The sequence below is a fragment of the Hemiscyllium ocellatum genome, chromosome 17, assembly GCF_020745735.1.
Source record: "Hemiscyllium ocellatum isolate sHemOce1 chromosome 17, sHemOce1.pat.X.cur, whole genome shotgun sequence".
NCBI lineage: Eukaryota > Metazoa > Chordata > Chondrichthyes > Orectolobiformes > Hemiscylliidae > Hemiscyllium > Hemiscyllium ocellatum.
Window position 1 is genome coordinate 72,697,614 of NC_083417.1, and position 22,702 is coordinate 72,720,315.

General features: G+C 40.5%; 1 protein-coding gene across 1 annotated transcript; it reads right to left on the reverse strand.

Annotated features, from left to right (window-relative positions):
• Positions 1-13,852: 13,852 nt before the first annotated feature.
• On the reverse strand, positions 13,853-21,072 carry LOC132823818 (immunoglobulin lambda-1 light chain-like). The gene is made up of 5 exons (XM_060837865.1): positions 20,989-21,072; positions 20,560-20,880; positions 18,477-18,776; positions 16,404-16,511; positions 13,853-14,039 (listed from the first exon to the last, which is right to left on the reverse strand). The coding sequence occupies exons 1-5, from the start codon at positions 21,044-21,046 to the stop codon at positions 13,981-13,983; spliced, it is 846 nt and encodes a 281-aa protein (XP_060693848.1). The 5' UTR covers positions 21,047-21,072; the 3' UTR covers positions 13,853-13,980.
• Positions 21,073-22,702: the final 1,630 nt, after the last annotated feature.

Genomic DNA, 22,702 nt, shown 5'->3' on the forward strand with positions numbered 1-22,702 from the left:
TTTATCAAGAACTACTTATAATACATCAAAAGTCTTGCCCTCATCTACACATCTGCTCACCTCCATAGAACACAAAACATGGAACATAGAACATTACAACACAGTATAGACCCTTCGGCCCTTGATTTTGTGCCGAGCTGTGAAACCAATCTAATGCCCATGTAACAGACAATATTCTATTATCATCCATATGTTTATCAATGGCCTGTTGCAGGCAGGGCATTCCATGTCTTTACTATTCTCTGAGTAAACAACCGACCTCTGACACCTGTACTATATCTATCACCCCCCCCAATTTAAAACTATGCTCCCTGTGCTTGCCAACACCATCCAAAGAAAACACTCACTGTTCACCCAACCTAATCCTCTTATCAACCCATATGCCTTTATTATGTCGCCACTCAATCTTCTTCTTTCTAACAAACATAGTCTCAATTCCATCAGACTTTCCTCATAAATCCTTCCCTCCATTCCAGGCAACGTTCAGGTACAACCTCTCTGCACCCTTTTCAATGCTTCCACATCCTTCCTATAATGTGGCGACCAGAACTGTACACAATACTCCAAGGGAAGCCGCTCCAGAATTTTGTGCAGCTGCAATGTGACCTCCTGGCTTCGAAACTCAATCCCTCTACCAATAAAAGCTAACACACCGTATGCCTTATTATAAACCCTATCAACCTGGGTGGCAACTTTCAGGGATATATGGACATGGACACCTCTTTGAAAATTTCAATCAAATTGATCAGATATGACCTCCCCTTCACAAAACCATGCAGGTTGTTCTTGATTAATCGCTGTATCTCCAGTTGAGATTAATCCTTTCACTGAGAATGGCTCCCATTAGTTTTCCCACGCTAAGGTTAGACTGACAGGTCTGTAGTTTCACAGGTTTGCTCTTTTCTTGAGTATTGGTGGAGTAAATTACTGCAGACGCTGGAATCTGTCCTGAAAACCAAAATTGCTGGAAATCACGGGGGCTCAGGGTGCAACCTTGGAGGGAGAGCAGCTAACATTTCGAATTTTGATGACTCTTCATCAGAGCTGGTGTGAAGTGTTGAGGGGGCAGCATAAGTGCAATATGGGGGGGTATGAGGATAGAGTGCTGGAAGAGAAAGAATGTTGATAGTGTAGATTAAGTGCTGGGAATGTCAGAATGGCAGAACAATAGTGTATCTGACTTCCAAATTGGAAAGAACAGACAATTTTTTGGGGGTGAGGGAGTGAAGAGATGCAATGGCAACTGAGAATGCAGCAAGGAAAGAATCATAGAATCCCTACAGTAAAGAAACAGGCCACTTGGCCCAACAAGCCCCCAAAGAGTAACCCACACAGACTCATTCCCTTCCCTTATTACTCTACATTTATCTCTGACTAATGCACCAAGCCTATATATCCCTGAACACTATGGGCAATTTAGCACAGCCAATTCACCTAACCTGCACATCTTTGGGTTGTGGGAGGAAACAGGAGCACCCAAAGGAAACCCACACAGACATAGGGAGAATGCGCACACTCCGTACTGGCATTTGCCCAAGGCTGGAATTGAACATGGGTCCCGGGTACTATGAGGCAGCAGTGCTAACTACTGAGCCACTGTGCCATCACAGTTAAAAGAAAGGGAAGGAATGGGAATGGGTTCATGATTAGAAGGTGTTCATTCAATATTAAGTCCAGAAGGTTGTTAAGTGCCTAGTCTGGAGATGAGATGTTGTTCCTCCAGTTTGCATTGTGATTTGCTGGAGCATTGTAGTCTGCCAACGACAGAAATGTAAGCATGCAAGGGGAGTGCTATGTTAAAATGACTGGCTACAGGAGATCATACATGCGCATGATCCAGAGATGCACTTCAAAGCTGTCACCCAGTCTTCTTTTGGTTTGCCCAATGCAGTGTATGCCACATTGGGTGCAGTGAATGCAATAGACCAGATTGCAGGAGCTACAGGTGAAATGCTGCTACACCTAGAAAGATCTGGTTAGGCACTTGAATGATGAGCAGGGAGGAGGTAGAGGGACAGATGTTGCACATTTGATGGTAATGGCAAGGTAAAAACAATTACTGCAGATGCTGTAAACCAAATTCTGAATTAGAGTGGTGCAGGAAAAGCACAGCGTATCAGGCAGCATCTGATGGGCAGGAAAGTCAACGTTTTGGGCAAAAGCCATTCATCAGATTACATAGGAAGGTGCTGTGGGAAGGGAGTGATGTTGTTGGTGGTAGAGGGATGGGCGAAGGTGTCCTGGAAGAAATTTTCCCTGTGAAATGCAGATGGGGGAATGAGGGGAAGATATGATGGGTGGTGGCATTCTGCTGGAGTTGTCTAAAATTGCAGAGGATAATCCTTTAAATGTGGAGGCTGGTGCAATGAAAAGTGAGAACGAGGGGGGGGTTCCAATCACATTGTTCTGAATGATAGAGAGGGGCAAGGTTGGAAGCAATAGTGATAGGTCAGATGTGGCTGAGTGCCCTGTCACAGAGCCATAGAGTCATAGAGATGTACAGCTCGGGAACTGACCCTTTGGTCCAACCGGTCCATGACGACCAGATATCCCAACCCAATCTAGTCCCAACTGCCAGCACCCGGCCCATATCCTGCCAAATCCTTCCTATTCACATACCCTTCCAAATGACGCTTAAATGTTGCTATTGTATCAGCCTCCCCCACTTCCACTGGCAGCTCATTCCATACACGTACCACTTTTCTGTGTGAAAACGTTGACCCTTAGGTCTCTTTTATATATTTCCCCTCTCACCCTAAACCTATGCCATCCAGTTCTGGATTCCCCGACCCTAGGGAAAAGACTTTGTCTATTTATCCTATCCATGCGCCCCTCATAATTTTGTAAACCTCTATAAGGTCTCCCCTCAGCCTCTGATGCTCCAGGGAAAACAGCCCCAGCCTGCTTAGCCTCTCCCTGTACTTCAAATCCTCCAACCTTGTCAACATCCTTGTCAATCTTTTCTGAACCCTTTCAAGTTTCACACATCTTTCCGATAGGAACGAGACCAGAATTGCACGCAATATGCCAACAGTGGCCTAACCAATGCCCTGTACAGCCGCAACATGACCTCCCAACTCCTGGACTCAATACTCTGACCAATAAAGGAAAGCATACCAAACGCTTTCTTCACTATCCTATCTACCTGCGACTTCACTTTCAAGGAGATATGAACTAGCACTCAAAGGTCTCTTTGTTCAGTAACACTCCCTAGGACATTACCATCAAGTGTATAAGTCCTGCTAAGATTTGCTTTCCCAAAATGCAGCACCTCGCATTTATCTGAATTAAACTCCATCTACCACTTCTCAGCCTATTGGCTCATCTGGTACAGATCCTGTTGCAATCTGAGGTAACCCTCTTCGCTGTCCACTACACTTCCAATTTTTGTGTCATCTGCAAACTTACTAACTGTACCTCTTATGCTCGCATCCAAATCATTTATGTAAATGACAAAAAGTAGAGGACCCAGCACTGGTCACAGGCCTCCCATCTGAAAACCAACCCAATCTGATAGAATAATGGTACCACAGTTTTTGTCTTCAGTCCTCCAGTTTCTCTCCTGTGCCCACAGAGGAATTGATTTTTTTCCAATTTTGTTCAATTACTCATGGGTCCTGGGAATCATGGATTATATTCTATTTATCTTTCTCCCTTATTTCCCAACATCAGTCACATCCTGCCTCATCCTGAGGCATAGTTACTAGTCACATTTGTCCAAGCTTGCACGTACACAGCTTTCATTGCCTGGTGACATTTCATTCTGTACCACTGACAGCTCCTGTCCCAGACTGAGAACTAATGGAGAAAAGTTTGATCTCTTCTCCTTATCCAAAATTTTGCCTTTGGGAACCCAAAATTGATCTTCATCCAACAATAAACCACCAAGGCGTCATCTTCCAAATAAAAAAGGCTGAGCCCGTGCATTGTGCCATTACAGATATTATTTTTATGTCATCATAAAACCACAGGAGTGATTGTGAATTGTACCCATTGTTGAACCACATGATTCATAATAATCCTCAACAAATAAAATTTTCCTGGTCGTATGGCAGCAGTTTTATTATTCTATCATATATGAATGGAGAAAATAGTTATAATTAGGATAGCATAATTTCTATTTTCTTCATTAGATTTCTATGCATTTATTGGAGAAAGTAAGGACTGCAGATGCTGGAGACCAGAGTTGAAAAGTGTGGTGCTGGAATAGTGCAGCAGGTCAGGCAGCATCCTGGCCTGCTGTGCCTTTCCAGCATCACACTTTTCTATGCATTCATAGTCTAGTACTTTACAAGGAGCTTTACAAAATGTCACTGTATGTCATCAATTACAATTAACCTGGCACATTACCAACTTGTAATTGAAAGGAAAGTGCACAAGAATGTTGGAAATATATAAAAATCACAAGAGTCAGTAGAGAGAGGAGCTGTAGGAGCACTTCAAGTCTATTTATTGTTATCAGAACCGAGAAGGACTTTGCAATATAATCTGTTCTTAAACAAAACCCAGGGAAGGGGAAGAGTGAGGTGGTGTATAGGGAGGGGCATTGGGGCGTTAGGAGTGAGGGCAATAGGTATCTGTGGAGAATAGGAATTTTAAAAGTTTAAATATATTACAATATGAACCACAGAAACATAGAAGATAGGAGCAGGAGAAGGCCATTCAGCCCTCCAAGCCTGCTCCACCATTCATCATGATCATACTTGATCATCCAACTCTATAGCCTGATCCTGCTTTCATCCCAAATCTTTGATCCAATTTGCCTCAAGTGCTATATCTAGCTGCTTCTTGAGTGTATTCAATGTTTTGGCATCAACTACTTCCTGTGGTAATGACTTCCACAGACTTGCCACTCTTTGATGAAGAAATGGCTTCTCATCTCCATCATAAATGGTCCACTCCGAATCCTCAGACAGTGACTGTTGGTGGATGCACTGATCATTGGGAACATCCTCCTTCCATCTACACTGTAAAATTCTGTTAGAATTTTACAAATGTCTATTCGATCCACCGCCCCCCAACCCCCCGACACGTCTGAACTCCAGGGAAAATAATTCAAACTTAGTCAATGTTCTCATGCGTCAGTCCTGCCATCCCTGGAATCAGCCTGTTAAACATTCACTGCACTCCCTCAAGAACAAGACCATCCTCCCTCAGAAAAGAAGACCAAAACTGCACATAATAGCAAGGTTTGTGAAGGTTTGTAGCTCAGCTTGAGGTTTAGGGTGTAGGTTTGCTCGCTGAGCTGTAGGTTTGATATCCAGACGTTTCGTTACCTGGCTAGGTAACATCATCAGTGGCGAGCTCCAACTGAAGCGAAGCTGTTGTCTCCTGCTTTCTATTGATATCTTTGTCCTGGATGGGGTTCCTGGGGTTTGTGGTGATGTCATTTTCTGTTCGTTTTCTGAGGGGTTGATAGATGGCATCTAGATCAATGTGCTTGTTTATGGCATTGTGGTTGGAGTGCCAGGCAGTGCAAGGAATTCTCTGGCATGTCTTTGCTTAGCCTGTCCCAGGACAGATGTGTTGTCCCAGTCGAAATGGTGTTTTTTTTTTCATCCGTGTGTGGGGCTATGAGGGAGAGGGGGGTCATGTCTTTTTGTGGCTAGCTGGTGTGCCACAGGTGAATCTTTACTTTATGCACATTCAGAACAAAATAAGTGTAAGGTTCCAAAAAAAAATTTAGAAATGAGACCAGAAATAGATAAAATAGAAAATATTGTGCCAGAGTACTGTCCGAATGAAACGCTAGTTTTATACAGCAGCCTTTTCTTCAGGGTCATACCTACTGCACATACCTTCTGTGACAAAAGAAGGTCGGGTTCTTTTTCCATAAAATAAAATAAATGGATCTCAGATGGGGAAATACAAACTACTGAGTCATTCTTTTTATCTAACAACAAAAACTATTGTACTTGAAGTAGAATCGATTTTCAGATTAGTTGCATGTTAATCTTAGAATTTGTCTTAGTCGAAAGTCACAGCTGCAAGTTTTACGAAAATCAGTCACGAAAAATCTCATTTATTCATAGGAAAATTTGAAGCAACAAACGAAAAATCTGATTTGAGCTTTTTAAAAAGCTTGCATATTTTTAAATTATTTCACACACCTACATTTCATTTTTTTGACCAGGTGAAAGGTGTTTTTTTTGTCTATACACCCACATTTTGTCATTTGGTGCTAAAATGTTGTTACTTGTTCTCAATTTACATTTCCGCGGATTAGTTTGTTTTAATTTTCTGTTTTGCAATATTCTTCCCTGTCCGGGTTGCGCTAACAAAAATAATAACTTCAGTTAATGTTTACAGGTTTTGGATTTAATCTCAAATCGGGTAATGCCTTTAGGATATGTGTACACATTATGCATACTGTATATCGATGGACTAGCAATTCCAAGTTACATTTGAAGTTTTACACAAAAGTAAGGAAAAGAACTATCCTTGGATTTCTGGTTTGTATTTTTAAAGAAAGCGTACAAAGTGCCCCTGGATCAGTGCATTGGTACAGTATAAAAGGAGACCATTGATGCCATTGTCTGGACTGACTTTCGGAATGAACAACTCGCTTAGTGCAGTTCTTCCACTTCCATTAACATCACACATCTGTTTCACAACTTTCACTTTTTAGCTATTTTGCTCATAATGCAGATATTCTTTTTTGTGCGATCATTGGCGAACATCCCCATTTCTGACGTTATGACAGAGGGAAGGTCATTGATGGAGCAGCTGTAGATTGTTGGGCCTTGGACACTACCCTAGGGTCTCCTGCAGAGATGTCCTGAAGCTGAGATGACTGACCATCCACAATAATAACCATCTTCCTTTGTGCCAGGTATGATTTTAACCAATGGAGCATTTGCCCCCAATACCATTGATTCCAGTTTGGCTAAGGCTCCTTGATGACATAATTGATCAAATGCAGCCTTGATATCAAGGGGTGTCACTCTCACTTCACCTCTGGCTGTAATGAGATCAGGAGCAGAGTGACCCTGGTGAAACCCAAACTGGGTATTACTGAGTAGGTTGTTGCTGAGTAGGTGTTGCTTGATAGCATTGTTGATGACCCCTTCTATCACTTAAATGCTGATGGAGAATAGACTAATTGGGCAGCAATTGGCCAGGTTGGATTTGTCCTGCTTTTTGTGTACAGGACATACGTGGCAATTTTCCACATTGTCGGGTAGATGCCAGTGTTGTAACTGTACTGGAAGAGCTTGGCGAGGGGAGTGACATATCTTCAGTTTTGTTGCTGAATGTTATCAGGGCCCTTCGCCTTTGCATTATCCAGTACCTCCATCTGTTTCTTGATGTCACATTGAGTGAATCGAATTGGCTGGAGATTGATATCTGAGATGCTGGGGACCACTGGACGAGTCTGAGATGGATCATCCACTTTGCATTTCTGACTGAAGATTGTTGTGAATGTGTCAGCCTTATCTTTTGCACTGATCTGCTGAGCGCCTTCATCATTGACGATGGGGATATTGTGAAGACTCCTCCTGCGGTGAGTTGTTTAATTGTCCACCACTATTCATCCACCACATCCACCACATCCACCACTGGATGTCGAAGGACTGCAGAGCTTAGATTTGATCTGTTGATTATGGGCTTGTTTAGCTCTGTCTATCACATGCTTTTTTTGTCGTTTGGCATGCAACTAGTCCAGTTTGGCAACTGCACTAGTTTTACACCTCATTTTCAGGTCTGCCTGATGCTGCTCCTGGCATGCCCTACTGCACACTCTATTGAACCAGGGTTGATCGCCTAGCTTGATGGTAATGGTTGAGTGAGGCATATGCCAGGCCATGAGGTTGCAGACTGTGCTGGAGTACAATTCTGCTGCTGTTGATGACTCACAGTGCCTCATGGATGCCCAGTCTCGAGCTACTAGATTGGTTCAGAGTCTGTCCCATTTAGCACGGTGATAGTGTCACGCATAATGATGGAGATTTTTCTCAATGTGAAGGTGGAACTTCATCTCCACAAGGACAGTACTATGGTCAATTTTACCTAAATTGTCATGGACAGATACTTCAGAGCTGGCAGGTTAGTAAGGATGAGGACAAGTGTGTTTGTTTTTTCCTCTTGTTGGTTCCTTCCCTAATGCTGCAGAACTAGTCTGGCCATTATATCCTTTACAGCCCGACCAGCTTGATCAGTAATGCTGCTGCCAAGCCACACTTGGTGGTGGACATTGACTTCCCCACCCAAAGTACATTTTGCGCACTTGCCACCCTCAGTACTTCCTCCAAGTGTTGTTCAACATGGAGGAGTATTGATTCATCAGCCAAAGGAGGACGTGGTAACCAGTAAAAGCTTTCCTTGCCCATGTGGAACCTGAAGCCATGAAACTGAATAGGGACCTGAATCAATGATTCCCAGGGCAACTCCGTAACAATAGTAAGCCAACCTCTGCTGGGACTGGAAGACAGGATATAATGAAAATGATGGTGTATCATCTGCAGCGTATGATTCCATGAGTATGACTACGTCAGACTCTTGGTTGACTAGTCTGTGAGACAGATCTCCCAATTTCAGCACAAGCTCCCAGATATTGGTATGGAGTACTTTGCAATAAGCCTTAATGATTATTTATTTTAAAACAGGTCATAAAATTTGCAATTTTACTAAAGTTATCACAAATTCATAGGTTTGTGTTGTGGTTCTGTTCGCCGAGCTGGGAATTTGTGTTGCAGACGTTTTGTCCCCTGTCTAGGTGACATCCTCAGTGCTTGGGAGCCTCCTGTGAAGCACTTCTGTGATGTTTCCTCCGGCAACAAACCACTGCTGGTGTTTCATAGGACAAAAAATGTGTAAAAGATCATACTGTCATACACCTGATGCGATGCTTGTATTTTTGCTGTTGTCTTTTCCCCGGTTCCAAGGTCGGTGGTCCGTCTGGTTTCATTTCTTTGTTGTGACTTTCCAGTGATTGATACAACTTGCTATGTCATTTCAGAGGGCAGCTGGGAGTCAATCACATTGCTGTGGCCCTGGAGTCACATGTAGACTAGACCAGGTATTGATGGCAAATTTCCTTCCCTAATTAGTGAACCAGAAGGATTTTTTCCTGACAATTGACAACTTCTTTCAAGTTACAGCCCCAAGATAACTTAAAATTTTATGAAACAAAAGTGACGTCTCAGGTCTGACACTCTCAGCCCTTTGAACAGGGCCCTAGTGCAGCTTCCCTTGTGTCTTTTGAGTGGTCACTGTTGTAGTTCAAGATCTGGTACCTATGTGTGGCTTGTTCTTAAACCTTTATTGTGCATTCACTCTTCTGTGCTCTTTCTACACACACATCCAGAAATGGGAATTGGTTGTTGGTTTTCTCTTCTCTCATAAATTTGATCCCCGAGAGCGTGGTGTTGACAATCCAGTGTGTGTTCTCTGATAAAAGCAAATTACTGCGGATGCTGGAATCTGAAACCAAAAGAGCAAACGCTGGAAAATCTCAGCAGGTCTGGCAGCATCTGTAAGGAGAGAAAGAGCTGACGTTTCGAGTCTAACTGACCCTTTGTGAAAGCTTTTCCAGCATTTTCTCTTTTGATGTGTTCTCTGATCTCTGTTCTTTTAATTATTACAAAAGTGTCATCATGTATCTGATCCATCTCAAGGCTCATAGTAGAAGCAATGATGCAAAGACTGTAACAAACAGCCCTCCCACAAATCCAACTCAAACTCTGGATCAGATAGGTGGATGACACTTCTGCAATAGTTAAGAAAACAGAGACCACAGCAGTTTTGCCTTTTGTGAACAGGAGGGCGTATCTTCCCCAAACATAAAACCTCCAATATTTCCTCTTCCAGATAGAACGTGCGTGACCCATTGTAGAATTAGTTGTTTTTATTTACATCAGCATAAAGCCACGGGAGTGCCAGTGAATTATATCCAATTATTAAACGCCCCCCCCCCCACCCCCCCGCATCTCCCGTCCCCACGACACGATTCATAATAACCCTCACCCGCACAAAATCAGGTGGTTACGGTCTTATCACAGCTTGTTTCGCTATTCCCTTATATACAAGAGTACCAATACAGTCTCAATTACAATGGCACAATTTATACTTTCTCTCATGAATTTTTAATGCATTCATAGCCAGTCCCGTCTAATGTCATTTACAAATTGTCACTCTTCGTCATCAGTTGCAATGGATTGCATATATTATCAACTTATAATTAAAAGGAAAGTGTGCAAGAATGTTGAAAATATATACCTGGTCGGAAGGGTCGAGAACATAGAACAATTCAGCACATACAAGCCCTTCGGCCCTTGATGTTGCGCTGACCTTTTATCCTACTCTAAGATCAGACTAATCTACATATCCTTCATTTTACTATCATCCATGTGCCAATCCAAGAGTAGCTTAAATGTCCCTAATGTCTTTGACTCTACTACCACCGCTGGCAGTGCATTCCACGCACCCACCACTCTCTGTAAAGAACCTACCTCGGACATGTCCCATAAACCTTCCCCCAGTCACCTTAAAATTATGGTCACTTTTGGTAGCCATTTCTGCCCTGGGGAAAAAGTCTCTGATTATTCACTCTATCTCTGCCTCTCATTATCTTGCACACTTCAATCAAGTCACCTGTCATTTTTCTTTGTTCAAATGAGAAAAGCCCTAGCTCCCTTAACCTTTCTTCACTGCTGCGTATAGGCCAGGCAGCATCCTGGTAAAATGCCTCTGCACCCTTTCAAAAGCTTCCACATCCTTCCTATGATGAGATGACCAGAACTTAATACAATATTCCAAGTGTGGTCTAACCAGGGCTCCATAGAACAGCAGCATAACCTCATGGCTCTTAAACTCAATCCCCCTGCAAACGAAAGAATCTTAATGACCCTATCAACTTGCAGGCAACTTTGAGAGATCTATGGACATGAATCCCAAGATTCCTCTGTTCCTACACACTGCCAAGAGTCCTGCTTTTAATTCTATATTTTGTATTCAAATTCAACATTCCAAAATGAATCACTTCACACTTTTCCAGGTTGAACTCCGTCTGCCACTAAGCAGCCCAGTTCTGCATCTTGCCAATTTTCTGTTGCAACCTAGTATAGCCCCCTCACACTATCCATAACTCCGCCAACGTTTGTGTCATCAGCAAACTTATTAACCCACCCTTCCACTTCCTCATCCAAGTCCTTTATAAAAATCACAAACAGCAGAGGTCCTAGAACAGATCCCTGTGGAACACCACTAGTCACTGAGCTCCAGGCTGAATACTTTCCATCTATTACCAGACTCTGTCTTCTATTGACCAGTCAATTCTGTATCCAGACAGTCAGATTTCCCAAAAGAGGTCTGGGGTGAGAGAAGCAGTGGCACTTAGTACACTGCGATCAGAACTGAGAGGGACTTAGAGATACAATATGATTTCAAGCAAATATCAAGAGAGGAAAAGTGGGGCGTGGATTGGGAGGTGCTATAGGGAGACATGGACTAAGATGTGGAGAATGGTATTGGGCATCGATGGAGAACAGGAGTGAAACATTGGCTAATCATGTTTTATGTGAAAAGCTAAGGTGAAATATTAAAGTGATTATTTAGTGGAAAAGTGGGGCTAAATGGCATAAGAAAACAAACCTTAATAGGAATTCAAAAATATTATGCCTTCATTCCAACAGACTATAGCTAAGCTTGTAAATGTATCTGTACTTACAAAACGTGGACTTACAATAAATCAGCATCATGTGCCAGCAGGGGCGAACGTGTTGACAAACTGCTGATTTCAGATTGAATCAGAGGTGAACACATTTTTGAGGACATGATATTTTTCCAACTCAATGAAATTACCAAAAGCAGCTCATAAGTTCTCAGACCATAAGATAACAGCTAGAGTAGCATGGGGGACAACATTGTGACTTTCCGGCTTCAAATAATTTGGACAACTAAAATGGTTAATAAAGCTGGTCGACTTCCTCGAGTATTATGACACGTCGATCTGCTATTTACATTAATATTGCTAAGCATTTCATTAGAGCTGAAAATGTGTTGCTGGAAAAGCACAGCAGGTCAGACAGCACCAAGGAACAAGAGATTTGACGTTTCGGGCATAAGCCCTTCTTCAGGAATGAAGGAATAAGCCCTTCTTAAGCATTTCATTAGCCATGGAAATTAAACCAATGGACATAGAATGTGGCATTCAACACCTTTCATTCTCAAATCTTTTATTGCATCAAATGCAGCTTCAATCATACAGTTGAACATGTTGAAAATGACACATTTTACAGAGCGGGGCATTGGTGATGATACAAAACAACTTTTTAAATGGTTTGGAGGTGTTGGTCTTGGACTGGTGTGCACACCGTTAAAAATCACACAACACCAGGTTACAGTCCAACTGGTTTATTTGGAAGCACTAGCTTTCGGAGCGCTGCTCCTTCATCAGGTGGTTGTGGAGTATAAGATCATAAGACATAGAATTTAGAGCAAAGGTTTCAGTGTGATGCCATTGTAATTATATGTTGAAAATCAGTTGAATTATTTGTGAAGTCTCTCATCTTTGAGAATGACCATGTTGATTTCAGTTCTTTCATATGTAAATCCCAGAACTTTTTTTTAAAAAGTTACATTTTCAACTGAACTTTAACAAGAGATGCCATGTTAGATTGAAGGTGTAAAGTTAAAGTCTGTCTGTCTGTGTCCCAATGCTCAGACGGATTAAATAGTTAACTGGTTAATCTGTACAAAATTCATATGCAGAACTTTATAAGTAGGTTTCCAAAGAAATAATCAAAAGCTAGACCAGTAAAATATTTTACATCGAACATTGTGCAAGAAAAATAACTGAATGAAATGCCAACTCACATCTCAAATAAGTTGGCAGAGCTTTAATTCCATAAAATATAAAAATTGGTTTTTCAGATGAACCACAAACTAATGAGTGTCTCCTTTGAACCAAACAATACAGACCACCATACTGTAATTCGAATCTACTTTCAATTGTAATTCTTCAAACACAGCAATGCACACAATCTTACATGTATTCATGCAGTTTTTGAGCAAAATACGATTAATTCTGCAAGTACAAATTCACCCCACAAACTTCTATGTATGTGCTTGCATGTAGGTGTGCGTTTGTGGGGGCTGTGACTGTTTGTGAGACAGTGTGTCTGTGCGTGTGCTGCGTGATTTTTAACTTTTAACTGTTAGTTTAAGAAGCTCAGTTCAAACAGATAAGCTAAGACTGCAACAAAATTGCTTTATGGTGGAAAAAGTGATCATAGGAATGAAATCACTTTGAAAGCAACAACTTTACTTTATATTAGTTGACACTTTTAGAACCTATTGTTTGCTTTCAAAAGATCACAATTCAAGCAACGACATGATCTAAATACATGAAAATTACATTTGAGGACTGTCATCACTATGATGAATGTAACCGTAAAGATGATGTTCACCATTTTCGACATGCAAAGGAAGATGAAAAATAAAACTGATCAAATGATTAATCTGTAGTAAATTCATGTGCAGAGCTATATAAGTGTAAGTTTCCAAAGAAATAATAAAAAGAAATTAGGCAATAAAATATTTTATATAGTACATTGTGCAAGAAAAATAACTAAATTAAATGCCAATTCACATTTGCAAATAAGATGACAGAGCTTTAATTTCATAAAATATAAAAATTGTTCTTTTCAGGTGAACCACAAACTAATGAGTGTCTCCTTTGATCCAAACAATATAGATCACTATACTTTAAGCAGAATCTGCTTTCAGTTGTAATTGTTCAAACACAGCAATGCACACAGGAAATTGCACTCACAACTTTATGGAAATCAATACCAAATGAAAGCACATACAGTTACAGCAAGATTTGAAACAACAAAAGGTAAGTTTGATGTACATTGTTTAAATTGGTTTTAAATGTTTTATTACTTCACATTGCTACATTCTTTTTTCTGACTGACGTTGACAAATGCATAAATCCATTTCTTTCACTGTTTTGTGTTGCTGCACTGTCATAGGTTCTCAACTTTTGTTTCCGCAGATCAACTTGTTCTGTTTTTCCACATGTGCATTATTACTTCCTGCACAGATTGTATAAGCAAAAATAATTAAAGCTCACAAGTTTTGGATTTAATTATAAATCAGTCAATGTATAACAACTTTCAATGCTGTACTGATGAATATTACATATTGATGAAATTAGCTTCTCATTTTATGTTCGAAGTTGTGCAAACAAGGAAAGTAAAATAATTGCCCTTGGATTTCTGGCTTAATTATTTCAGGAAAGCACACAGAGAACACCAGGATTAATGAATTTCAATATGTAAAAGGAGACCCTTAATGCCTTTGGTAGCACTTACTTTTGGAACGACCAAGTCACTCAGTGCAAATCTACCACTATCTGCCAGTAACACCACATGGTCTTTTTTCACAACTTCTATTGTATTTAGCTGATTAGATCATTATGCAGATATTCTTTCTTTATCTGTCAGACGGATCAAAACAACATGTTGGAAGGTACAATGTTTGGAACCACCAAGGATCAGACGACGTTGAGGTATCAGGACAGGTAGATGAAGTGGTTAAGAAGGTATACGGGATACTTGTCAATATTAGCTATGCCATGGAGTTTAAGAACAGGGAAGCTGTGCTGAACGTATATTAAATAATGGTTTGGTCACAGCCAGAGTGTTATGAGCAGTTCTGGAATCCACATAATAGGAAAGATGAGCTAGCACTGGAGAAAGTGGAGAGGGACCGTATTATGATGCTGTAAGGTCTGGATAGTTTCAGCTATGAAGAGAAATTGGAAAGACTGTGATTGATTTCTTTCGAGCAGCATAGATTGAATGGGGAGATGTTAGTGATGGATAAAACTTCCCCTTGATGGAGTGGTCAATGACCATGTGGGCATAGATTTAACATAAAGGGCAGAATGTTTTTAGCAGATGTGAGGAGAATCTTTTTGCATATAAATAACACTTGAAGTGGTCAAATTTTCATGTCATCCTGCAAAGCCAACAGAAAAAAAATCAAATCTACCACTCTGATGAGGGCAGGGCAATATATGGAGTCTTGAAGGATCTCAGTAAGGCCTTTGATAAGGCTTCATATGGTCAGCTGCGACGGAAGATTGGATCACAGGGCAAGCTGACAAACTGAAAACAAAATTGGCCTGAGGGTAGGAAGCAGAGGGTGATAGTGGAAGGATGATTGTCGAACTAAAGGCCTGTGACTAGTGGAATGCATCAGGGTTGCTGCTGGGCCCACTACTGTTTGTGATCCCGATCAATGATTTGGATGAGAATGTACAAGGCATGATTGGAAAGTTTACTGATGACATGGTATCATGGTTACTGAGGAAAATTATCAGAAATTGCAGCAGGACCTTGATCAAATGGGGAAGTGGGGTTTAATCTACAAAGGTATGAGGTCTTGCATTTTGGAGAGGCAAATCAAGATAGGAGTTTTATGGTGAATGGTAGGACTTAAGGAGTGTCGTGGGATGTTGAAGTTCAGATTCACAGTTCTCATGAAAGTGAAGTCAAGGGTAGTGAAGAATGCTTTTGGTACACTAGCTTTCATCAGTCAGGGCATTGGGTAAAGAGGTTGGGAAGTTATGTTGCAGTTTTACAGGATGTTGTTGAGGCTGAATTTGGAGTATTGTGTTCAGTTTTGGTCACCTTGTTATGGGAAGGATGTTATTAAACTGGAACAAGTGCAGAAGAAATTTACAAGGATGTTGTCTGGACTCAATGGCCTGAGATATAGGGAGAGGTTGGACAAGCTCGAGCAGGAGACTGAGCGGGGACCTTAAAGAGATGAGAGGCATGTATAGGCTGAATACATTCAGTCTTTTTTTCCAGGGATGAAGAATCAAGGACTAGAGGGTGTCCATTTAAGATTACAGGGGAAACAATAAAAGGGAATCTGAGGGGCAACCATTTTACACAGAGAGTGGTATGTTTATAGATTGAGCTGCCAGTGGAAGTGGTTGAAGTGGATACATTAACAACATTTAAAAGGCATTTGGTCAAAAAATGGATAGGAAAGGCTTAGAAGGATATTGGCCAAATGCAGGGAAATGGGGTCAGTATGGACCAGTTTGGGCCAAAGAACTGTTATAGGACTCTACGGTTCTATGATTCAACAAAATCTACTGGCAACCTGAGAGAAAAAAATGTAAAGTCAGAAGTATTTCAGAGTAAGATGTTCTGGAGGCAAATGAATGAAATGAATAAACCAGATTGGCTGCTGTAAAAATCTTGCATCTTTGCTCAGCATTGGATATGTTGAAATTTGCAAAACATCCATTTTAATTTACATTTTGCTAGATATTCTGCTCTGCATCCTCAATATCTCTGTCAATCCAATATTCACAGTATACCAAAGGTGGGTTAGTAAGTTTAGATGAAAAGCAGAAAATGATGGTCTGTTAGCATTACCTTTCACTTTAAGATGTTTGACATAATCAGCAATGATAAGTGTCAGAGCGAGAATCATGAAGAAACCTAATATAAATTGAGGAATCAAAGGAATGTTGAACCTGTGGACTAAAATATAGGATTTAGAGTAGTCATTGAATTATTATAGATAGCATGCCCAACTAAAATTCTATGAAACAAAAAAATTCAATATTCAATAAACACTTGAAATAAATTGATCCATAATTTCAGAATCACTCCCTGAAAAGTGACAAGCATCATGAATATGAGCCTGGAGTCCATAGCTAAACAATTGTTCTGTAGATTGTACTCCTTACTTTAAACTGAAAAAAAACTTACAAAATCTAAGGCTGTTTCATAACATACAATTCTGCATGAACACAACAAATTCTTGAAGGAAATTGATCTATTCTCAACTGAGCTAAGTGAAATATAATTGGAGAGCAAAGTGCAATAAATCATTAATTCAATCTCTTGCAAAAGAACAACGTGCCATTGGGCAGCATTGTGGCTCAGTAATTAGCACTGCTACCTCATAGCGGCAGGGACGTGAGTTCAATGCCCATCTTGGGCAACTGTCTGTGTGGGCTTCCTCCCACAGAACAAAGATGTGCAGGTGAGGTGAATTGGCTACGCTAAATTGCACGTAGTGTTAGGTCGATTAGTTAGGGGGGTAGTGGAGGGTTAGTGTGGACTTGTTGGGCTGAAGGGTCTGTTTCCACATGGTAGGTAATCTAATCTTGTCCTGATTTGAAGTTTACCTCTTACATTGCTAATATGATAAATCTCCAGATTAATTTGAACAACACAGTTGCAGAACAATTAATTTTATATGTGAAATATTTTGAAAGTGTCATAATCTACATAGAATTTGTGGAGTTAGCAGATCTTAAAGTCACCTGCACAATCAATTCATCCATGACAAAACAGTGTTCATGAAGGGATTTTAATAATTAATTGATTTCATCTGAATACATTAGATTGGAGATTTAAAAAATGTTTCTTTCTTTAGGGTAGAGGGCAATTAGTTCAGATAAAATGATTTTTTTAAAAAAAGCATCAAAATTTTATGTTAATTAACAACAAGCAAAAAAGTAGGAGCATTATGTGCATTACCATGAATACAATAAAGTTGAAGGTAAAATTATAGTGAAATTATAGTTGTGGTATGTAAGGAGTATTTTTAATCATGGTATGATGACCATCCTTTTGCATTGGAGGGTAATAATCAAATGCCAACATTGAATTGTATTTTCAAGGTGTAAAGATACTTTTCAGAAATGCAAATACCAAAAAAGAGACTTGCCCATGGATTTTTGTATGTACGTAAAATGACAATAAATGTATAATTAAGAAAATACATGGTTATAATTGTTGCCAAAGATGAATGGTTAAAGTAAATCTTCATAGTTAGAAGTAAGGAGAAAGTGAGGACTGCAGATGCTGCAGATCAGAGCTGAAAAATGTGTTGCTGCAAAAGCGCAACAGGTCAGGCAGCATCCAAGGAGCAGGAGAATAGACGTTTCGGGCATGAGTCCTTCTTCAGGTTAGAAGTAAGCTAAAACATAGATTAAAAAGCATAAGTAAGCTACTATAGTAAGAAACCTCTCGCAAAATCTACAATTCAGAGAATTCGGGAGTATGTGAAAAAGGAAGTCTTGATTGAGAAGCAACTATAAATGTTTCCGTAAAGATGTTTTTAAAGTCATAGATCCATGGGCAGTTAGATAATGAATGATTTTCTGACTGTATTTTTGATGCAGACATACATGCTGCACTGGACCCCATAGTTTTCACTAGACATTCAGAAATTTCCAACGATAAAAAAAACCGAAAAATCATAATCTGTTGCGAGCTAGTTTCATCTTACACAATATTACCTACACCATTTGCTCCAAGCCTACCTTTCTTATGCAGATCGGAAATGTGTAATTGCAAGGATTTAAAAAATGTTGACATACGGTTGAATGTTTTAAAATGACGGGAAGCCATGGACAGCTTTGAAAGGAGGCGCTTGCCATTCAATAACGTTTGTTAGCACCCTGTAAAAATAAATCATAAATAAAGGCTCACCTTTCCGATTTGAGACAAAGAAGGTGCTGCGGACTGGAATCGGAAGCGTGCGGTGAGTGACCTGACAGGTAACATTGTGGGTTGCACGGGTGACTTCCATGCAGCTGGTAAGTTCATAAAGTCCTTTGGAATTCAAGTGCTTCAGAGCCATTATCCCGTTGGTAACATGAACGCCATCCTTGTACCAAGTTAGATTAATACTGTCTGGGTAAAAAGCAGCCGTTTTGCACAAGACAATCAAAGTTCCGGGAACACTGTTCTCAGGTGATTTGGAGATAATTTTCAATGGAATTGGAGGAACTGCAAAATAAAAACCGCAAAAGAAAATAACATCAGAAGCAGCCATCTGGCAATGTCCAGACGTTTTTTTTTCACAGTGAAACACTGTAAAGACTGGGCGCTGGTAATTCAGTTGCACAGGCGATGGCTCTCCCTGATAATCTGCATCGGGGTTGGCTTTAAATTAAGCGTAAATTTGGACAAAACCCCTCACAGAATAACTGAGAAAAAATGACAAAGTCAGCGACCGTGCATCTCTTGAAAGCAATTGGGTTACCGCGGAAAATAACAGTCTCGAGTCTAAGCCACGAAATATTTACTTGCGTATTTATATATTAAATCAGATTTAGGAAACCAGGCACAATTAAGGGAAAAGGTAGCGGAGGGCGGAAATGCAAATAACACGATTTGCATTGTTTTATGATTTTTGATAAAATAAGAATAATGAAGTACTGAAGGAATGGGCTCCAATGTTATGTTTTTCTGTGTACCAGAAGGTGTCTGGTAAAACGGCTCTCAGAGCTGCCTCACACAGAGGCCCGGGTTGCATTCCAGCCATGTGTGTCTACGTGGAGTTTGCACGTTCTCCACACATGGGGTCCCCCCAGATGCACGATTTTCCACCTCAGCCCAAAGACGTGCAGATTCGGCGGATTGGCCAAGTATTGCCCCATAGTGTCCCGTGACCTGCAGGATGGTTGGACTAGCCATGGTAAAAACGTAAGGGTAGGGATGGGTCTTTGTTGGAACGCTCATTGGAAGGTGGGTACAAACGCGATGGGCTGAATGGCCTGCACTGTAGGTATTCCATGATTCTGAAAGTCATCACAAAGCAGACAACATCCTTACATTGGAATATCAAATCCTGATTATAGTTGAGCGAGTTTAGTGGGCAACTTTGAGGTTACTACAACAACAAACAAATACCGCCCCCCGAATTATTTAAAGGTCAAGTGTCTCGATGAGGGATGTGAATTGCGAGATCGAATCCTTGATTCCTCATTTCATCTCCGTGTGCCGATTTTATAAATCATTCTCCAATATCCAAAACCTGGTGTTACCGTGCATCATAATCATCATCTGCACAGCGAAACCCAACTCGAAGTGGTAAAGATTAATAGGAGCCTTCTAGATTGATAAAGGGAGACACAAATTAATGTTTTACTTCAATACACTGGGAATACCATTTCCAAAGGTTGGTGAGTAATATTCGATTTTCACCGGACGCATTACTGTAGTATGTTTGGTTCAGGAATAATATATTATACTTAATTAGATATTTCTTCACATTCGAATCTCAGTTTGATAGAGCTTTTTATGAAGCATTAAATTTCTGTGAATTCACATCTATCCCTCAGCAAGGTCTTGAGCGATAGTGGAAAAAGGGATGAAAACAGTCGCTCATTGTCCAACATTTCTCGTGGTACATTCGTGTTCTTGAGTAGAAATATATATCAGAAGGACACTTTCATTTTGTGAGAACAGTGTCTACAATTTAAGGTAATAGCAGGGTTTATCGCAACCGCTTCATCAATTGGGAAATGAAAGGGGTTACAATTCAGTTCTCGGTCAGTCAAAACGGTGTTTAATTTAAGAGATTATGTCAGACGAATCTCCTGTTACACGTTTTTTGCGTGTCCTTTCTGTTATTCAGTGCATCATTTTCAATGACAGTGGATTTATTCAATATAGTTCAGACCGGAAAGCAGACGTCAATGTTCATGGATCATCCCATTTAAAATAAACGCTTAGTATTGTGCGCTGTTGATATCACGTGAAATAATTTGCTACACATTGCACTTACCATAGATAACAAGCCTTGACCCAGTTCCATTTACAATGGGGCTATCCGGATGTTTTACTCCACAGTAATAGACTCCAGAGTCATCGGCCTTGACGTTTAAGAGTTGCAGAGAGGCTTCACCTTTCTTCAACGGAAGAAATCGTTTCCTGCCGTCAGATCCTGACTGCAGAAGTTCGGTATCGCCGAGTTTCCACCAACTGATAGTCACATTGGATTGATCGCGAAAAAGAGGGAATGCGCAGTAAAAGGTAAAGCTTTCACCTTCGACAGCGTATGTACTTTCGGGGGTTTGAGACACTTTCATCTGACAATTTGCGACAGCTGTTTGGAACAAAATGGAAACGCCAAATCGATATATAACATAGCACCAAAGGCAAGTTGAAATGAGAAAGGACAAATCTCGAGCAGGATAGAATGAGAAATGTATACCTGCAGAAATAATGACAAAAATATTTACAATTGGAGACAACACAATGCCGGATACCATTCTGAACAATCAAATATCAAATCTCAGTCAGGAACGACAGAGCGTATCTTGCTTGGAAATATCGCACGGAAGGAACTGCCCAAAGTGATTTCATCTGCTGGACGCCAACTCGAGACAAAAATTACCAATGGCGGGATGGCAAACCCATCTCAACGTACATCGTCAGCATATTTGAATAATGCATGCATTGAGGCCAAGCTTGTTATTGTATTGATCAATCTGATTTCCGACCTAGAGTCAGAGAGATGTACTGCACGGAGACAGTTCAACTGACTTTGCCGACCAGATACCCGAAATTCATCCAGTCCCATTGGCCCAGTAGACAGTTCCTATTCATATAGCTATCCAAATGCCTTTCAAGTGTTACAGTTGTGCCAACTTCCACCACTTTCTTGGCAGTTTATTCCATTCATGTACCACCCTCTACATTAAAAAGTTGTCCCTTAGGTCCTATTTAAATCTTTCCTTTCCCACCTTAAACCTATGCCCTCTCGTTTTGGACTCCCCCAACTTAGAGAATAGGTCTTGCCTATTTCCTCTATCCTTGCCCCTCATGATTTTGTAAACTTCTATAAGGTCCCCCTCAGTCTCCAATGCTCCACTGAAAACAGCCCCAGCTTATTCAGCCTCTTCCAATAGCTCAAATTCTCTTACCCTGGCAACATTCTTGTAAATCTTTTCTGAACCCTTTAGAGTTTCACAACATTCTTCCTATAGCAGGGAGACCAGAATTACACAGTATTCGAAAAGTGGCCCAACCAATGTCCTGCACAGCTGCAACATGACCTTCCAACTCCTATACTCAATGCTGTGACTAGTAAAGGTGAGCATACCAAACACCTTCTTCACTATCCTATCTGCCTGCGGCTACACTTTCAAGAATCTATGAACCTGCACTCCAAGGCCTCTCTGTTCAGTAGGATCTGTCGTTAGGTGTATAAGTCCTGTCTTGATTTGCCTTTCCGAAATGCAGCACCTTACATTTATCTCAATTAAACTCCATTGGCCAGTCCTCGGCCCATTGGCCCATCTGATCAAGATCCTGCTCTCCTTTAATGTAACCTTCTTCATTGTTCAGAACACCTCCAATTATGGTGTAATCTGCGAACTTACTAACTGTACCTCCTATGAACACATCCAAATCATTTATATGAATGACGAAAAGCAGTGAACCCAATACCGATCCTGTGGCACATTGCTGGTTGAATAATTAAAGGTATTATCTTAATATCACATGTGGTTTCATCACAGGACTAACATTCTTTTGGAAATTAATGGCACTTTTTCAGAATTTAAATATTCTTCATCTTTATCCTTGGTGATGGGTAATAAAGTGTGGTAGTATAGCAAATAAACTGAGCTTTTAGGCAACAAATCATATATAGAAAAAGTATTATATATTACTATGTAATACAGTAACAAAACAAGTGTCTGGTCATTAGCAAGATGACCATGAGGTGAAGAGACTGTCTGTCTTTTCATAAGTTTATAAAATCCTCCTGAGATAAAAATTGATGGCAAGATCTTTTGCTTGTGTTAAAAAAAGAAAGAAGATAAAGTTGCTAAGCTGATGGACAAATGATAATGAAAAATAAGGAAATTCCCATAACCTGAAATAATATTTTCTAATTGTCGTTATGGTCAAAGGTATTAAAA